Here is a 14,603-nt window from a genome sequence, read left to right on the forward strand (position 1 = left end):
TATGTTTTTGTTGTTATTATTTTTATTAACATGACTGATACCTCATTTAATTTTTTGTTGTGACTGCTCTTAATTCGTATATTGATGCTTTGGCAAAATTGTACTTAAAACAATCGTGCCAAATTAAGCCCTTTGGCTCCGGAAAATAGGACTTGCATAGTATATAATAAGGTAAATATTTGTGTTCGTTATTATGTAAGGATTATTGTTTGTTTATTATTCGTGCAGCCGCATCCTTCGAATGTAAAGAAAAAAATACCCATAAGTACAAAATAGTATTTGACTGCATTTAACCTGTAAGGTCTGTCTGTCTATCTATCTATCTATCTATCTATCTATCTATCTATCTATCTATCTATCTATCTATCTATCTATCTATCTATCTATCTATCTATCTATCTATCTATCTATCTATCTATCTATCTATCTATCTATCTATCTATCTATCTATCTATCTATCTATCTATCTATCTATCTATCTATCTATCTATCTATCTATCTATCTATCTAAACTGTTTTTAATCACTTTTCTTAATCACGACCCTCTCAACATGGCAGTTATCGTCGTCCATGAAGGCGAATCACTTCCTTCTCTTTGACCAATTGCAGTCCTCCGTGGACCCTGCGCAATTTTACCGGGAAAACGGATGTTGCTCATGTCCGGTGGAAACTGACATTCAACACTGTGAAGTGGCGGGAGATTTATCTAGTGCATGTATGGAGTAATAAAGCTCGAGCTGGAATAAAAGGTGAAAGATTATGTATTTGTTCCGTGGCTAGAGTTCACCTCTATGTCTGATGTAGCTCATTTTGCGATGTTGCTTGAATTAGCTGACTCTCTTTATTGTTTGTATATTGCTAACATGTTTTGCTATGTTTCTTGTTTGTCCAGTTCGCCTAGTAACGTTATATCATTTAAAACGCAATATAATACGCCATGTGAAAATAAACAGCATGAGCCTGAATCATGTTTATACGATCTTATTGTTGCTGTATAAGTATGTTTCTTTTGATTGCTGAATTACCAGTTACGATTAATTATAGGTAAAATAATAAGCGTGTGAAAAAGTAATACAATGGGCCTATAACTTGCGTACAATGCTTGGTAAACCCCTGTGAAAATATATTTATGCGCATTGATTTTCAGTAACTATGTTGACTCAACCTCAATCAAAGACCCTCAGATCATCAGAAATTGGTTCTAAATGTTTTATAAGTAACGATAACATGTCTGTCTAACTCTCGAACCGCATGAACAAACAAATAGTAAGCAGGTTGTTGAAATACTGTCATCTTCACAAGTTTGTGCGTCGGTTTCATTAGCCCCGCCCCTTTTATGTAAATGATGTAGTCAGGCACTCCATTTTAATGTTATTGTTCTACGTTTTGATGTTATTCTTTAGCTTTGAGAAGTTGAGCTAAGACGTTTAATTATGTAGCGTGTACTTTATCTTTATTATATTCCTTTATACTCTAACTAATTTGTTATAGCCTACATATTCTGAATTTCACATATTCAGTTGACAAGATAGAAGAGATCGTTTGTAAGTGTTTTGTTGTTGTTGCTTTTTTTGGTTTCAACTAACTGTTAGTTGAAAACATTTTAAATATTCATCTCAGGACGTTCATAAGTGTTTTTTAGTGTTTAATTTGCTCATCAAGAGTTGAAATTGTTTTTGCAAGGTTGCTTCAGAATGGACTTTAAAAGGCGCAATGGAGGTCCTGGACTGGGCGGGGCTTCACAGGCCAAGAAGGGGAAAATTAGCACTGAATGGGAGGATAGTCCCTCCCAGTTTGAAGAGGAACTGGCTCTATTTGATGAAATGGAAATGGAGGTGGAGTCAGGGGAGGGTCAAGCTGGCCATGATGTCATTCCAGTGGGTAAGTATGTTTTGTCTGTTTTTTTTTAATGAATTAAATTTAATTATTATTATACACAAAAATATCTACAAAATATTCAAAACAACATACCAACCGATGCATACAATTACAGTACACGCAAAAAGAAAGAAAGAAGCCAATTCCATAATTCTAATCGTAGAACAGAATATATATATATGTATATTTGAGGTGTAATGATTCCCTCATGTCACGATTTGATACATATCACGATACTGAATTCACGATACGGTATTATTGCGATACGATACTCCAAGACATATGGTAAAAGCCAGGTTAACAAATACAGAATAAAAAAAATACAGAATTATTTTAGACGAATATGCTTGCACTCTGTCACTGACTAGATATATTTAAAATAATGTAGGCCACTTTTTACTGGTAACAGAAGACATTTGGCATTATCAGGACCCACAAATATTCCCCCATTGCATTATTATACATTATATTCAACATTATACATAGTTTAATGTACAGTAGTACTGACGCTAAAACTCTAAACTTGTGAACTATATGCAATTCAGATTGTCTGTATCCACAATACATATTGTTGCACTATTGTATTGCGATATATTATGACACCCCTATATATATATATATATATATATAATCATAAACTAATTGACAAAAAAAAATATATATTTTATTAATTTTCACAAATGTTCCCACATCTCGTTAAAAGCTTCTACTCATAGTATTGCACCTTGGATCAAATGGTTAGATTATATGGTTAATTTCCTTATATTTCCAGTTTTGGAGAATAATTCTTTTCACAGACTGTTTTTGTCTTTTTTTATTAAATTTACTTTTTTATATGCAAGGACAAACATTACTCGATAACTTGGTGACCCTTGACATGATCTACCCTCTTTTACTCAGGTGAGTTATTCTCTGCTGATCTTAATCCTCGTTGGAAACGACCTCATGCACTGCCTCTTCAACCAAACTCAGACACACTCATTTTTCAGCAGATAGACCTGGATTACTACCTGGGTGAGACACACATGCTCTCTCACAGATGCGCACATACAAATTCATGATTTCATCCAGACCTCTCCCTCAATGTGCTGTCGTCTGGTGTTTAGGATCTGCGGTAGCAGGTATGCCTGGGCAGGTACAGGGCAAAGTGCCCATCGTACGCATGTTTGGTGTGACGGACAGTGGAAATAGCGTGTGCTGCCACATTCACGGATTCGCCCCGTATTTCTATGTTCCTGCCCCCAACGGTGAGCCGCCAATTACAGGATGCTGCTCAGTGTCATTGCGATGTTGTAAGCACATCGTTCATGATTTCTCACTGTGTCTGTGTCTCTCTCAGGTTTTACAAATGCACACTTGGCTGAGTTTCAGAGAGAGCTGAATTCTGCTGTATTGAAGGACATGCGCTCCAATAAAGACAACATAGCTGTCACTGTGCTGGCAGTGGACATCACCACAAAAGAAAGTAAGTAATTTTAGTGTAAAATGTGTGTGTATATATGCTACAATTCAAATGTTTTTTAAAAGATTTTTGAAATGTTTTTCAGAGAAGTCTTTTCTGCTCACCAATGTTGCATTTATTTGTTCAAAATACAGGAACAGTAATATTGTGAAATATTATGACAATTTAAAGTAACTGTTTTCTATTTTTTAGATATTTTCAAAGTGTAATATATTCCTGTGATGGTAAAGCTGAATTTTTAGCATCATTACTCCAGTCTTCAGTGTCACATGATCCTTCAGAAATCATTCTAATATGATGATTTGCTGCTTAGAAAATTATCATTATATGTTGTAACAGTAATATTTATGTGCAAACCATGGTACATTTTGTCATTTTTTTACTGTCACTTTTGATCAATTCAACGTGTCCTTGCTTAATAAAAGTATTGTTTTTTTTTTTTTTTTTTTTCCCCAAACATTTAAAGGTAGTGTAAATGGAAAATGGAAGTGTTTGTTTGACTTGTTTGTAGCTGACTGACTTTTCCATATTTGCACTAAGGTATGTATCATTACCATGGAAACCGACCTCATGACTTTCTGCGCATTACCATGGCGATGCCACGTCTGGTTGCCCCAGCGAAGCGTATCCTGGAGCAGGGCTTTAAACTTGCCAGTTTTGCCACCCAGAGCTACCAGGCTTTTGAAGCCAACATTGACTTTGAGATCAGGTGTGTGTTCGTGTGTACTTGAAAATTAATGAAACTGGTGATTAGAGCTGCACGATTAATCGTCAAAAGATCCCAGTCTCGATTCAAACACCCATGCAATCTTATTCCTTACTGACAACAATTCCGCCTTTGACAAGTACGATCACAGCAAACATTGAAATCTGCGTTGGCGCAGCCGTTGACCCAGAGAGAACAGTTGTATTGTAGGCTATAGGTATTAAACAGCTTCACAAGGCCGTGTTCACACAGCAGCAGAATACGGTTGTCAGTCCTGTATTCGAGTCCTTAATACAGTTACGTTCACACACAGTTCAGTGTGACCACCGCATTCTAGAACCAAACTCGCAAACGTAAATTTTCAGGACTCACAACCACATTCTCAGAAAACATGCGCTGTTTGAACGGAGCAGGACTGGACTAATAGTCTGCCACGTCATACAGTGCGAGAGAGCCACTTTGTCATCGAATAAAAAAAAAATTTGGTTTAATTCAAATTAGTAAATAATACTTTAATAGACTGCAGCAATTAATGCTTTGTCAGAACCTCAAGTAAAAAAAAAAAAATGTTATTGTCTGTTCAAAATCATAGGAGAATCGTGATCTCTATTTTAAACGAAAAAATCGTGATTCTCAATTTATCCAGAATTGTGTGGCTCTACTGGTGAATGTGTGGTGGACATTGATTGCTTGACCTGATAAAGCACGTAAGGTCTGATGTATGTGCATGTGACGGCAGGTTCATGGTGGACAGTGATGTTGTCGGTTGCTGCTGGATTGAGCTTCCAAAAGGGAAGTACAGGATAAGAGAAGAGAGAAGTCAAGGACAAACCGATTCACAATATCCAGGAAAGGTAAAAAAAAAAAAAAACAACGGTATTAGAGTGATCCATTGAATTGTCTTTAACTGATTTCTCTCTCAGGTTTCCCTGTGTCAGTATGAGGTGGATGTGGCATGGAATGATCTGGTCAGTCATCCAGCTGAAGGAGAATGGCAGAGGATCGCTCCACTCAGAGTCCTGAGCTTTGATATTGAGTGTGCTGGCAGAAAAGGTGTTTGTTTAGGCATTATACCTTCTCTTTAAGCTTTATGCTACACTTATATTAATATTTCATTTGGAAATCATTTTGGGATCAATCAAACTTTTTAGCACCCCCACAAGTTTTAATCAAATGTTATTACTATTCTTATATATATATATACATATTGCAATTGTTTTTTTTTTATCAAATGATCAAAAAAAAAAAATAATTCCTGCATATTTGTCCTGCATCTTTTTAGAGATTTTTTGATATACCAAACCATTTGTCTATGTAATGCATTACCAAACTAACATTAACAAACAGCTTTTGGTTCATGGTGTCATTGCCACCATGTGCATTGGTGTGCTTGTTCTTGGCCTTGAAAGTATTATATCTTGCTGCGTAAATAACTGAACTGTTTGTGTGTGTGTGTTACAGGTGTGTTTCCAGAGCCGGAGATCGACCCTGTGATTCAGATCGCCTCTATGGTGCAGCGCCAGGGAGAGAAGGAACCGTTCATCCGGACGGTCTTCACCTTACAGAGCTGTGCCAGTATAGTGGGCTCCCAGATTCTGTGCTTTACTCAGGAGAAGCAGCTACTGCAGGTACATAATCACAGATTCTCCAGCTATACTTAAATGGAAATGTTTACATGTGTATTTTCTCAAAAAATTTAAATGTACATGGTGCCACTTCAGGGCTGCCCCCGAAAAGTCGACTAAATTTGAATCAGTCGTTTAGTCACAGAAAGAAAAAAAATGGTCCTTGCGGTAATATGTCGGGCAGAAAATCCAAAGTGTGGGGACATTTTGAGATGGACCACAAAAAGGTGACATGCGACCTTAAACATGACAAAACTTACATAGTAACCTAGCGTTAGCCACTTGGCCGCTCACTCTGTTGTTAACGTTATTGTTAACCTACAATTATGCTCTAATTTCTGGCACAAAAAACGGAGCAAACGGAGCTCACTTTATTTTCCCCTACATCATTGTCAAACTTGTATTTGACCTTTTTCTTAAAATGCTAAGAAATTGCAACTGTGAGGTATAGGGTATAGCCTATATGTCAGGTACTGTATAGCCTAATTGGCCACATTGTTGTAGCGTTTCAGTTACGTGTTTTTATGTAATGCCTATTTATTTTGTTTGTGTTCGGACCTTTTAATTCAATGTTAAAGCTGCTTGTGCTTCGGCCTGATTTTGTTTGGACTCTTAAGTGTTTTGGTTTTCTGTATATTTATTTACTTGGTTAGAATTATAATTATGTCTTACATTTTGTAAAAAAAAAAAAATATATATATATAGATGTAAATAAATGTATATGTGTGATTATATCAGAGCTGGGGTGAGTTTATGAGGACAGTGGATCCTGACATCATCACTGGCTACAATATCCAGAACTTTGACCTTCCGTACCTCCTGAACAGAGCTGCCACCTTAAAGGTACAGTGTTTTTATATGCTTTAAAACAAAAAAAAAATTAAAATACAAATTTTTTTCTTTTTGGTGGAAAGTGAACAAACCCAGTAATGGCACATGTCAGAAAGGCTTTTTATTGTAATTCAGGCAGGGGATGATGATTTGAGTCACTTGTCTTTCTGTCTCCGTAGGTGAATATGTTCCCATATCTGGGTCGTGTGTGGGGCATCAAATCAGTTCTGAAAGACTCCAGCTTCCAGAGCAAACAGATGGGTCGCAGAGAGAACAAAACTGTGAATATGGAAGGGCGTGTGCAGCTTGACTTATTACAGGTATGCACACTTAAACTCAGACTCTCAGATTGATTCATGACCGCTCATGCTGTGACTCACCAAGTTTTTTCCTCTGTTGTAGGTGTTGCTGAGAGATTATAAACTGCGCTCTTACACACTAAACGCCGTCAGTTTCCATTTTCTGCAGGAGCAGAAGGAGGATGTGCAGCATTCTATCATCACAGATCTACAGGTGCAGCCAATCAGATCTCTGTTATACTCTTATAGCCAATCAGATCCCTCAACACCATCTAGGACAACCCTCAGAAAACTTGTCTTTCCTCTCTCCTTATTTTTGATTAGAATGGGAATGAGCAGACCCGCAGGCGTTTGGCTGTATACTGTCTGAAGGATGCGTATCTGCCCCTGCGTTTGCTGCAGAAGTTGATGTGCGTCATTAATTACATGGAAATGGCCAGAGTAACTGGGGTGCCCCTGACTTACCTGCTCTCTCGCGGACAGCAGATTAAAGTGGTTTCACAGCTCCTGAGACAGGTCCGCGCATGTCTATCTGTAAAATATATTAATGTAACAAACCTAGCCAACATTTAATGTGTATGTCTTTATGAATGTTTTATTGTGTAGGCTATGAAGCAGGATCTGGTGATGCCAGTGGTGAGGGCAGAGGGAGGGGAGGACTACACTGGAGCCACTGTCATAGAACCAGAGAAAGGGTTTGTACCCACTTTTGAGACCAAATTCTCATTCTCAAATCAGAGTATAAGTAAATTGCATATCTTGAGTTCTATAAAAAAAGCAATCATCAAAAAGTACTTAAACACGCTTCTGTTCACAAGTTTGGGGTCAGCAAGAGTTTTGTTGAGAAACTTTCATTCAGCGAGGATGTATTAAATAGATCAAACGTTACAGACGAAAAAATAAATGTATACTGTTACAAAAGATTTCTATTTGAAATAAATGCTGCTGTTTTGAACTTTCTATTCATCAAAGAATCCTGAATATTTTTATTATGTTTCCACAAACATTGAGCAGCACTGCTGTTTTCAACATTGATAATGGTAAGAAATGTTTCTGGAGCATCAAATCAGCATATTAGAATGATTTCTGAAGGATCATGTGACACTGAAGACTGGAGTAATGATGCTGAAAAACATCACAGGAATAAATTACATAAAAAATATTAAAACAGTTATATTAAATTGTACACAATACTTCAAATTATGACCTTTTTACTGTAATTTGTATCAGCCTTGGTGAACATAAGAGACTACTTTCAAAATCAGTTTAAAAATCTTACTTTTAACAGTAGACTTTTTAACAGTAGTGTAAATAAATAAATAAAAGTACTTAAGAGCATTATTTATTACAAAAACTTTCTATTGAATAACAACAGATTCTTGCCGTTTTTTCTTCTTCTGATAGTTAAAAACAAATTTGACATTAACTCGGATGTTAGTACTATGTAATGTTGTTAAATTGAAGCAACATTTAGGTTTTGTAGATGATTCACAAATGCAAAAGCTGTATGTGTTTACAGGTATTACAGCGTTCCTATCGCAACTCTGGATTTCTCCTCACTGTATCCCTCCATCATGATGGCTCACAATTTATGTTACACTACTCTCCTGCAGAAGGGCCAGGTGGACAAACTGGGGTGAGAGGAGTGTGTTTGTGTGTATCATGTGATGTTCAGTTTTTTCTTTGATTTGCATGAATTTTAATTGTGTTGTTCTCCATTTTGTGACTAACTGAAGCTGTACTACTATTTTGTGTGCATACGTTTTTAGTCTGGCTCCAGAGGATTTCATCAAGACCCCCACTGGTGATCTGTTCGTGAAGAGCTCTGTTAGGAAGGGCCTTCTCCCTGAGATCCTGGAAAACCTGCTGGGCGCCAGGAAAAGGTGATCATTTCAACAACAAAAAATGAAGATTAAATAAACGTCTTATATTCAATACCAAATAGTTCAGTGTAATTAAAAATTAGTGCTGTCAGTCGATTAAAAAAATGAACTACTTAATTGCAAATTCTTTAGTAATTAAGCGTGATTAATCGCATCTAACATTAGTTTTTATATATATATTTTTATATTGTAATAATTTCAAATGCTTATATTTTAAATATTTGTTTAATGGCATCTTTTTATGAAAGAAGGCCAGTATCACTGATACCAATACTGCTTCTGATGTCTCTATGAAATTATTTTTTTTTTACTCAATTTTAGCCGTAATAGCCATTCAGCATTACAGTAAAATTAAAAGCCATAAATTTTAACATTTAAAAAAATATAACATTTAATTTAAGTGAACTTAAAACAACCTTCACATAAACCCATTGTAATAAAATGTCACATTTACCAATACCCTTCAGTATATCAGGGCTCAATTTTTCCTATTGGCCCAGTCAGACCAGTTCAGAATTTTACTTTGCCTGTCAAAATGCACAAAAACCTATTGTTTTCATTGTTTCTGAGCCATGTAGCCTTGTAAACAGTGCTTTAAGATTTTCAGGTAGGTCTAACAGGTATAGGATATATACAGAAATTTAATAAAGTTATCAAACACTTCAATCTTCACTGCATAAATTATAAATTAAATATAGATTAATCCTTATTAAAGCTACAAAAGTTATTCAGTCAATAGTAGTGAGTGAGTGATTTTCTTTTTTCTTTAGTTTTTTGATTAACATTAATAACACACACTACAGCAGGTTTATTAGGCTGCCGTCACTTTAAGACCTGCCGCACAAAGATCTGACGTGCATCCCATTTTCTCACAACATTTTACTTTCATTTAATGCATTTTTGCACAGTTGTATGTTTTTGTCCATTCAAGTGCTGTCTGAAGCGGCTTTCTGTGCGCACGAGTCGTGTGTGTCACGCAGACAGGAGATTCATAGATGCGCACCGTTACTGCACCTCGTTCTTCTTTTGCGTCTTATATACACTGGAATGGTTTAAAAGCATTTCCAGAAATAAGAGCGTGATCATATATTGTAATGCTAGCCAAAGGATGATGGGGGAAAAAAACATATGCTGCGTTAATTGCGTTAAACTTGGAAAACATGACAGCCCTATTAAAAGGTATTTTTGTACCCATTATTTGTTGTGCCTCTAGAGCGAAGGCAGAGCTGAAGAAAGAGACTGACCCCTTTAAAAAGCAGGTGCTGGACGGAAGGCAGTTGGCTTTGAAGATCAGTGCGAACTCAGTATACGGGTTCACTGGGGCTCAGGTGGGCAAACTGCCCTGTTTGGAAATCTCACAGGTCAGTTTCAGCACTCACACATGGGTAAATACTGTCAGCTGTAGACAGAGATGCTTTAAGTTCCTCTCTTTCATCTGTAGAGCGTCACAGGCTTTGGTAGGCAGATGATTGAACAGACCAAACAGCTTGTGGAATCAAAATACACAGTCTCCAACGGTTACCAGGCAGATGCAAAGGTATTTAATGACATAAATGTTTGTTTTTTTTTACTTCGTTTCAATGCACTGAAAATATGTAGTGATGCAAATCTAATGTGTTTCAGGTTATCTACGGAGACACAGACTCTGTGATGGTGAAACTAGGTGTGGCCACTGTGCAGGAAGCAATGAATCTGGGAAAGGAAGCAGCTGAATGGGTCTCCTCCCACTTCGTTCCACCAATCAAATTAGAGTTTGAAAAGGTACAGGAAGCAGGCCAAGATTTCGTAACAGATGCCATCTAATGTTATTATGGTAACACTTTATAATAAGGTTCCATTAGTTAACTACATCTATTAAAGGTGGGGTAAGCGAAAAACGCTGCTGGACATTGTTGATATTTGAAATCAACCTAAACAAACACACCCCTCTCTTCATTGCTCCGCCTCCAAAACTCACACTCCAATCCTAACCGCCCTGCTTCGAGTCAGTCTCGAATCCCGATCCCCCGGGATGCCAGGCGAGTGCACTAACAATAACGCTAAACAAAGCATTCTCGAGCAGTCGTCAGTGTGACTCTAGTCTCAGCCTCGGACATCACGCCCACGGACCGTTGGCTGAACGTCTGATGCATATGGCACACTTTTCTGTCAAACACTTCAGGAGTTTCAAAGTCGCGACCTGATTGGTTGAATTCTACAGGATGTCCGCAAGACGTGTGTGTCGCGTTCTTTAACGGTCCGTTTGGAAACAAATGCCGTGACGCCAAAACCCCTCGTGGAAGAAGAAAGCCGTTGTGTTTACAACTGAGACAAATGAGCGCTTACCAGGATCAACTAAACGCTGGATTTACAAAAGTATGCGAAGTTTGCGGCTCCATGGTTGCAGTGAACTTGCACAACGTTCTTGAATGAATAATTTATTAAATGCACGCCGGTCTGTTATTGTAGGGACATCGACATTATATTGGCAAGCCCCTAAACATGACGCGGAACAAAACGAACTGTGATTGGTTGCGTTATATGTCAGTCAAACGTCCTCTTGGCCAAGAAAAGCTGCGATAGAGTCCAGACCTTCTGCCGTCAGTCTGAAGGTCTGGCTACGCGAGACTAGCACAAAAAAAAGTACGTACAGTACACAATAGTAATTACAAACAAGACTTGGTTGTTAGTTGCCAACAGCACAGCAGCTCCAGGCAAAGACACTTAAACCCAGTGTTACCCACGTGTGGAGCCGAATCAAAGCAACATCCGCGTCTGTTTTCAGTCCACTTAGCTCTCTGGACAGCGTTTCTAATATTAACGCGGGTCCTAAAGCTCTTGCCCAGACATGACCCTTTATTTTCCAGTGATTTCTTCTGAGCTTTTCTCTTTTGTTTTGTGTCTCATCTCTCTTTCTGCAGTCTTTCTTCACGTCTCCCTCTTGCCCGTTCTCTCTCCTCCACCGTCATACGCCCCCTAATGCTGATTGGCTACACATTTGTTGTCGTTTGTTTGTGTGTCGGTCTGACTAATTACCAAACAGTGTTTTTCATATATCGCTAACCCCACCTTTAACATGAGCTAACTATGAAAAATGCAATTATTAATCTTAGTTAATGTTAATTTCAGTATTTACTAAAACAGTATTAAAATCTGAAGTTGTATCTGTTAATATTATTTTATGTACATGAGCTAACATGAACTAACAATGAACAGTTGTATTTTTATCAACGATTAAATACTGTAACATGCATTGCTCGTTGTTAATCAATGCTAGTTAATGCATTAACTAATGGGACCTTATTGTAAAGTTAATTATTCTTAATAACTTCTGTCTCATTCACATTTTTCAGGTTTATTACCCATATCTGTTGATCAATAAAAAGAGGTATGCCGGGCTGTATTTCTCTTCGGATGCTGAACATCATGATAAGATGGATTGCAAAGGAATAGAGACTGTCAGACGAGACAACTGCCCCCTAGTGGCCAACCTTATCAACACATGCCTCCAAAACATCCTCATTGACAGGTACAAACATTGCCACACTCAGAAAACCACCATGCGCTCGTATACGCAACAGTGACGCACATACTAGCATGCGTAATAGTGAAGACATGACTCTACAAGCCTTACTACAAGCCTTTTTTGTTAATGTTCAATGGGCAATGCCATTCATATACCAACATGCACATTAATTCACAGGAATAATAATGTGTGTTGTGTTTCAGAGACCCCAATGGAGCAGTAGCCCATGCTAAAGAGGTGATCTCTGACCTTCTGTGTAACCGCATTGACATCAGTCAGCTGGTCATAACTAAAGAGCTGACACGCACTGCACAGGAGTATGCCGGCAGACAGGCCCACGTCGAACTAGCTGAGAGGTGTGTGTTCTTAATATCTTGACTGTTAATTCATACCTGCAATTCATACAAAATTAGCCATTCTGACAATAGCACTGACTGCTATTCTCATGATACATGTTTGTATTTGGTGTGGGGGAGGGTAATATGAATGTATATCTGAACGGGACTGTCTTCAGAATATTTTTGATGGCTTTTTTTTTCATCGTGCCTCTGTATGATGCTTTATAAAGTAGTGTTTATAAGTGAAGCACTGTTTTGTGTAGCCACTGTATTTCTGCTTTTTCTGTTTTTGTTCAAACCAATTATACATAACATACAGGGGCGCCTTCAGATAACCAGAATTAATGCGCATTTAACCAATTTCCACCAACGTGGGTTTTAGGATGCGGAAGCGTGATGCCGGTAGCGCTCCAAACCTCGGAGATCGAGTTCCGTACGTCATCACCAAAGCAGCAAAGGGAGTGGCGGCATATATGAAATCAGAGGTCAGTATTGTGTATTGTCGGTTTTGATGTGGCTGATTTTCTGTACTGTAGTTATAACTGCTGAGTTCTGTATCTCAGGACCCCATCTATGTGCTGGAGAACAACATCCCTATAGACACGCAGTACTACCTGGAGCAGCAGCTTTCCAAGCCTTTACTGCGCATCTTTGAGCCCATACTGGGAGAGAGCAAAGCTGAGAGTGTGTTACTGAGTGAGTGTCATCTATAAAGCCTGCAAAACCCAGGATGTTTAAAGTCGGCTCGAGATGAAAATGATTTGCGAAACTACTGTTTTTAGTGCAGTCAGTCATTTCTATGGTTTTGTGGTATATAGCTTTTTTATCTCATCACGTTCAAATAAAACTGCAACCTGGTAAAATTTTGCTGTGTTGTTTCAGAGGGAGATCACACGCGCTGTAAGACGGTCTTGACATCCAGGGTCGGCGGTCTCATGGCTTTCGCTCAGAAAAGAAGCACTTGCATTGGCTGCAGAGCTGTGCTCAAAACTGATGGTATGTATCAAGTGTGTGTGTGTTAGGCAGAACTGGAGCTTCAATATTACCACAAATCACAAAACTCTACATCTGATGGTTTTCCTCTTCAGCGGCCGTATGCGACTTCTGCAAAAAGAGAGAGTCTGAGCTTTATCAGAAAGAGGTGTGTTTTGGCTTTATATATATATACAAATCCTGGCAAAATTATCTTTGTACGTGGGGCAAAAGATGTTCTTACTGTTGCTGAAGATTGTCCATGTGTGTCTTTTAGATTGCTCATCTGTCAACACTAGAGGAGAAATTCTCTCGCCTGTGGACTCAGTGTCAACGCTGTCAGGGTTCACTCCATGAAGACGTGCTTTGTACCAGGTGTTTACACATATGCACGTTAGGCCTATACAATATATTGAATGTTCACTATATATATTTTGTAGGTACAGTTGATATACCAGTGGTTCTAAATAATAAATTCTCTTTTTCAGTCGAGATTGCCCCATCTTTTACATGAGAAAGAAAGTGCAGAAAGATTTAGACGATCAGGAGAAGCTCGTTTCCCGTTTTGGCTGGTGATGGACGGGGATTTTTTTCTATTTGCCTTCAGCTTTCTCAACATTCATTCATCCTCTTACCTCAGTGAAGGAGTCTGTCACACTCCAGATTGTAAAGAATCTTCTTTTTTTTTAGTGGTTGAATAAATAAAATGCATTTTTGTAAAATTGTTTTCTTTTGTCTGATTCAACATTATACTTAGATGTAATTTGACCTCTTTTTTAAATCAAATTCAGATTTTAAATGTCATAGTTATTTAGTAAGAGTGATCCTTTACCATGAAGCTACTTTTGTAAAGAAAACAACTACAAACTACATGTTTGGGTTTTAGTTATAAATCCAAGATATATTAAGGGTAACATACAAGTATTTGAAATATCACACCGATCATACCAGAATAAAAATCTTTCTCAGGCAACCTAGATCATATGGATAAATTAAATTGGGAATTAAAAGACAAAAAAATAAATAAAAGGATATTTCTTGCTCACAGTTCCTTGTTGTTTTAATTTCACGTCATAGCAGGGCAGTTGCATCAGCTTTTCTGAA

General features: G+C 37.8%; 1 protein-coding gene across 2 annotated transcripts; it reads left to right on the forward strand.

The window, feature by feature from the left end:
* Positions 1 to 651: 651 nt before the first annotated feature.
* On the forward strand, positions 652 to 14,545 carry pold1 (polymerase (DNA directed), delta 1, catalytic subunit). Of its 2 annotated transcripts, none has more exons than XM_081349306.1 (27): positions 652 to 749; positions 1,684 to 1,881; positions 2,779 to 2,892; positions 2,985 to 3,125; positions 3,218 to 3,343; positions 3,881 to 4,049; positions 4,786 to 4,900; positions 4,970 to 5,099; positions 5,508 to 5,674; positions 6,410 to 6,514; positions 6,682 to 6,822; positions 6,905 to 7,015; positions 7,126 to 7,317; positions 7,408 to 7,496; positions 8,321 to 8,437; positions 8,571 to 8,684; positions 9,898 to 10,045; positions 10,126 to 10,221; positions 10,308 to 10,445; positions 12,017 to 12,192; positions 12,393 to 12,545; positions 12,910 to 13,012; positions 13,091 to 13,223; positions 13,410 to 13,523; positions 13,616 to 13,668; positions 13,777 to 13,874; positions 13,988 to 14,545. In XM_081349306.1, exons 2-27 carry the CDS (start codon positions 1,695 to 1,697, stop codon positions 14,073 to 14,075), a joined length of 3,318 nt encoding a protein of 1,105 aa, XP_081205432.1. In that variant the 5' UTR covers positions 652 to 749; positions 1,684 to 1,694; the 3' UTR covers positions 14,076 to 14,545. The 2 variants fall into 2 exon arrangements, with proteins under 2 accessions (XP_081205432.1, XP_081205433.1); XM_081349307.1 differs by lacking the exon at positions 652 to 749 and adding an exon at positions 1,348 to 1,544 and having other exon boundaries at positions 13,988 to 14,541.
* Positions 14,546 to 14,603: the final 58 nt, after the last annotated feature.

The sequence above is a fragment of the Scardinius erythrophthalmus genome (genome assembly GCF_964197995.2).
Source record: "Scardinius erythrophthalmus genome assembly, chromosome: 1".
NCBI lineage: Eukaryota > Metazoa > Chordata > Actinopteri > Cypriniformes > Leuciscidae > Scardinius > Scardinius erythrophthalmus.